The 3,651-nt window shown below is 43.7% G+C and overlaps 1 protein-coding gene across 1 annotated transcript; it reads left to right on the forward strand.

The window, feature by feature from the left end:
• The first annotated feature begins 558 nt into the window (after positions 1-558).
• Positions 559-1,365, forward strand: LOC147885817 (small ribosomal subunit protein uS14-like). The gene is made up of 3 exons (XM_087396707.1): positions 559-716; positions 846-945; positions 1,100-1,365. The coding sequence occupies exons 1-3, from the start codon at positions 586-588 to the stop codon at positions 1,106-1,108; spliced, it is 240 nt and encodes a 79-aa protein (XP_087252833.1). The 5' UTR covers positions 559-585; the 3' UTR covers positions 1,109-1,365.
• Positions 1,366-3,651: the final 2,286 nt, after the last annotated feature.

A 3,651-nucleotide genomic window follows, 5' to 3' on the forward strand; every position in this document is an offset into this window, starting at 1 on the left:
TGAAAGTCCCAGCAAACCTCCATACAGGGTAGAATCTTGAGCTGCCTCAGTGGCTTGAAGTTAGGACCAGCATATACACACCCAAACGTTTTAGCCCCTTGGTGTTGGTAGATCTAAGGCTTGATTCACACACGTCTACGGACATAATAAAATATTAGTATGCATGTTCGCTGAGTTTTGAGACTTTGTTCGCCCTTTCAAGGAAAACGATTCACAGAGCACGGACAAGTTTATTTTTTAAATGCTCTAAGGATATTACACCAATGAGAGATGGCTTGGTGCTAGGGTCTCTGGGCCTATGCATTGAAGTCACTGGTTCAAATCTTGGTTGGAGCAAATCATGCTTCACTGTTGTTGCAGGCGTGCAAGCTCACGGGCGGCCTGGGGAGGCGGCCCATAAAAAATACATGTTTGTGAGTCCATATCAGAATGTCGGTCGGCCTTCCACAGATGTGTGTGAAAGGCCTGGACAGTGGATACTTGTGCAGATCCCATTTTTGCCCATGTCCGGGGACGAGTGTGAATCCTATCTAAACCAGGATTAAGTCAAGCAAATGCTCACAATATAAATATGGCCTCCAAAGAATGTTGAGATCTCTTTTGTTGTTGCCTCCTATTGCAGCTCGCATCTTTTGCCATCCTGCTCTCAGAGCTATGGGACACGCAGCTGTTTGGAATTCTCACCCCAAGAAGTATGGCGCCGGCTCCCGCGCTTGGTATTTCCCCCTCCTCGCTTTCTTTTCATCTCTGCTTCGTTTTTACCCATTTGGGATTTGATTTGCATATTTGCTTTAGGAAGAGAGGCTGCGAGAGAGATTGATTGTTATTTACGTAATTCTTTGCAGTCGCGTTTGCGGGAATGGACACGGCCTTGTCCGGAAGTACAATATAATGTGCTGCCGCCAGTGTTTCCGGATTTATTCCAAAGACATTGGTTTTGTCAAGGTAGGGCTTTGCCAGACTTTTGACATAGCATTTTCTGACTTTGCAAATTGATGCGTGAGTTTTTGTTTGTGGTGCAGTGTAGAGGATGTCTTTTCTCTCCTAGTAACAAGTATAATTGGGTCAATGGTTAACCTACTTTTTTTGTTTCTCTCAGTATCGGTAGATGTAGCTGGAGATGGCCGAGACAATGGTGATGACGAAGAATCGGTTATCATTGATCCAATTAGATGGCCTGGCACTAGTTCTAGAAATGCAGTTTTGAGTAGGAACATGTCGCCAGGAGTAGAGACGAACTGGTTTTGTTTGCGGAGTTTACTTTGAAGTTGTGCAACTCTTTTATCTTAAAAAGACATAATTTCTACTACTGGTCTGTCTAAGTTTCTTGGGCTAGTCTTAAATGGTTTTCTTCTTTATATGTTCTTCCATATTCAGAAGTGCATGAATGGCCCGTCTGTTCTTTAACAAATGGTAAAGCTTGATCCGGTTCTTTTGAGACACAAGAGACCAACAGATTTTTGGCTCTAGCTTTTCTTGATGAGATAGCTCAACCATACAGTGAAATAACACGGACATCGTCTGGTTGTTGTATCACAATATAATCAGTAGTCAGGCTCAGCGATAGTGGATGCAAACGAGAGAGAGAGAGAGAGAGAGAGAGAGAGAGAGAGAGAGAGAGCTCTGATGGCATTCTACAATTTCCAAATTTAACTGGTGTTTTGCCATTTTACAGCTTTTTGCATAGAACTGCTTTTTAGGATTGAACTAAAATAGAGTAGCGTTTTCTGAAAGAGAATTTCCAGCTCTGCTAAAGAGAATGTGAATTGCTCTTTAATCAACCTTCTTCTTAAATGGTAGCCCTTGTCACGATTTAGTTTCACCTCAGATGCTGTATAGGGACTCACTTTGGAGATCTCCATTGTGAGGTTAAAGACTGCATCTGTGTTCTACTCTCATGGATGAGGTGTTCTTATAATGAGTGAATACATTTCTGTTTTAGATAGGTCCAGATCATAGCTGGATTTTATTTACCTAGGTACTTTGAATATTTGATGGAGGTTTTTCCTTGAGGGTTTGTGTTACATACTTTGCTAGCTGAAGTGGGGGACCTTAAAGGTCGGGCAGCGGGCTATGACCAATGGCTGTGGGTCCTGTATAGGGAGTACTGGCTCCTATTGTGAGCAACTGATCTAGAGACTTGGGCTTGAGGACAGCCAAGTCATCCTATTTGGATCACCTTTTGTGGTAGAAGGGACTGGTTCAATGCCACGACTTCCATGTAGGTCGTGAATGTCGTATTAGCTCTTGGATGTCAGCACTCAAGTGCTGGAGCAAAGCCCTTTTTTGCATGTCCATAGATTGGTACTGCATCCACTAAATAGGCATAAGCAGTATGTGCTTCCCGCCACCATACTTGCATGTGTGCTCTCTCTCTCTAGCCCCTCCTCTGAGAACCTTTGGAGGTTGCACATGTCCATAGATTGGTACTGCATCCACTAAATAGGTGTAAGCAGTATGTGCTCCCCGCCACCATACTTGCATGTGTGCTCGCTCTATCTAACCCCTCCTCTGAGAACCTTTGGAGGTTGCACATCCATGCCCGATGGGATTATTCTAACCAACCTTAGGTGTTTGCATACCCCCGAGCACTTTCTCTAAGGGTCCTCACTCTCAAGTACTTCCTATGTCCGGTAAATGATCACCCCAAATAGTTGACTTAGACACCTATGCTAGCCTTTAGATATTGGGCTTGCCTATTGTCTACTGCTAATTAATCGGATGTTACTCATTAAGGATGTTTTACCGTTGGAGGTGGTGTAACATTTCCCTCTCCTTTGGGTGTGTGTATGTCCTCAGGCACAATATCTGTTTCTTTAGTTTGCTTACACTTTCCAAAGGTGCATTTTCTTTGGTCCTATCCTTCTATTTAATTAGATATTGTTAAATTATTGCATGCTGGGTTTGCCTTTCTTTTCCATTGAAAATTCTTTCTAAAAGAGTGGATTCTGTAAAAATTTCTGTTGTAAAACACACCTTTACTCGTCTGGAATGTAGCAAAACTAATGCAACCGGTAGATGAATGTCCTTGCAGCCCCAACTGAGAAAACAAGACATGTAAACTCAGAAGATCTTTGTCGAAGTACCAACATTCATATATCTCGCTTCAGACCATGCACTTGAGAAGATATAGCTAGAGAACATTTTCACAACACAGATGTATAGCCAAAACGGAATATATGTCAAGATAGATATGAACTACAGAAGACTTTCAATGAATTGTACCAACACCTTTAGGTGAGTTGTATGCTGCACCCTGTCAGGTAACTCCCCTGTTCTGCTACATGCCTCCGTGTAGGCTTCAGTCACTGCTCAAGGTTGAGCACTCCTGCAAAGTACTCCTGCAAAGTAATGCTCTGATGTTTGCTGCAGACAAAGCCCTTCTTCATGTGCTCCTTATGCTCTCGTACAAGTGTGTAGGACTAGGTCTGCTTTTGATGTCAGGCTCCTGCAAGAACTCACTGTGAAGATGATCTCTAGGGGGCTCCCTTTGCTCTTCATGCTCTAGAATGATCCGCAGGCTGAGTACCCACTCACGGGGCTTCTTATATAGGGCTGAATGCCCCTTGAATCAGCCAACCAGATCCCAGATCTGGCCGACCTGGCCAGATGCAGGCCTCTGCTCCAGCCAAGCTGACAGACTGAAGCACA

This window comes from Dipteris shenzhenensis, chromosome 25, assembly GCF_047967505.1.
Source record: "Dipteris shenzhenensis isolate YYH24624 ecotype China chromosome 25, Dip_SZ_1.0, whole genome shotgun sequence".
NCBI lineage: Eukaryota > Viridiplantae > Streptophyta > Polypodiopsida > Gleicheniales > Dipteridaceae > Dipteris > Dipteris shenzhenensis.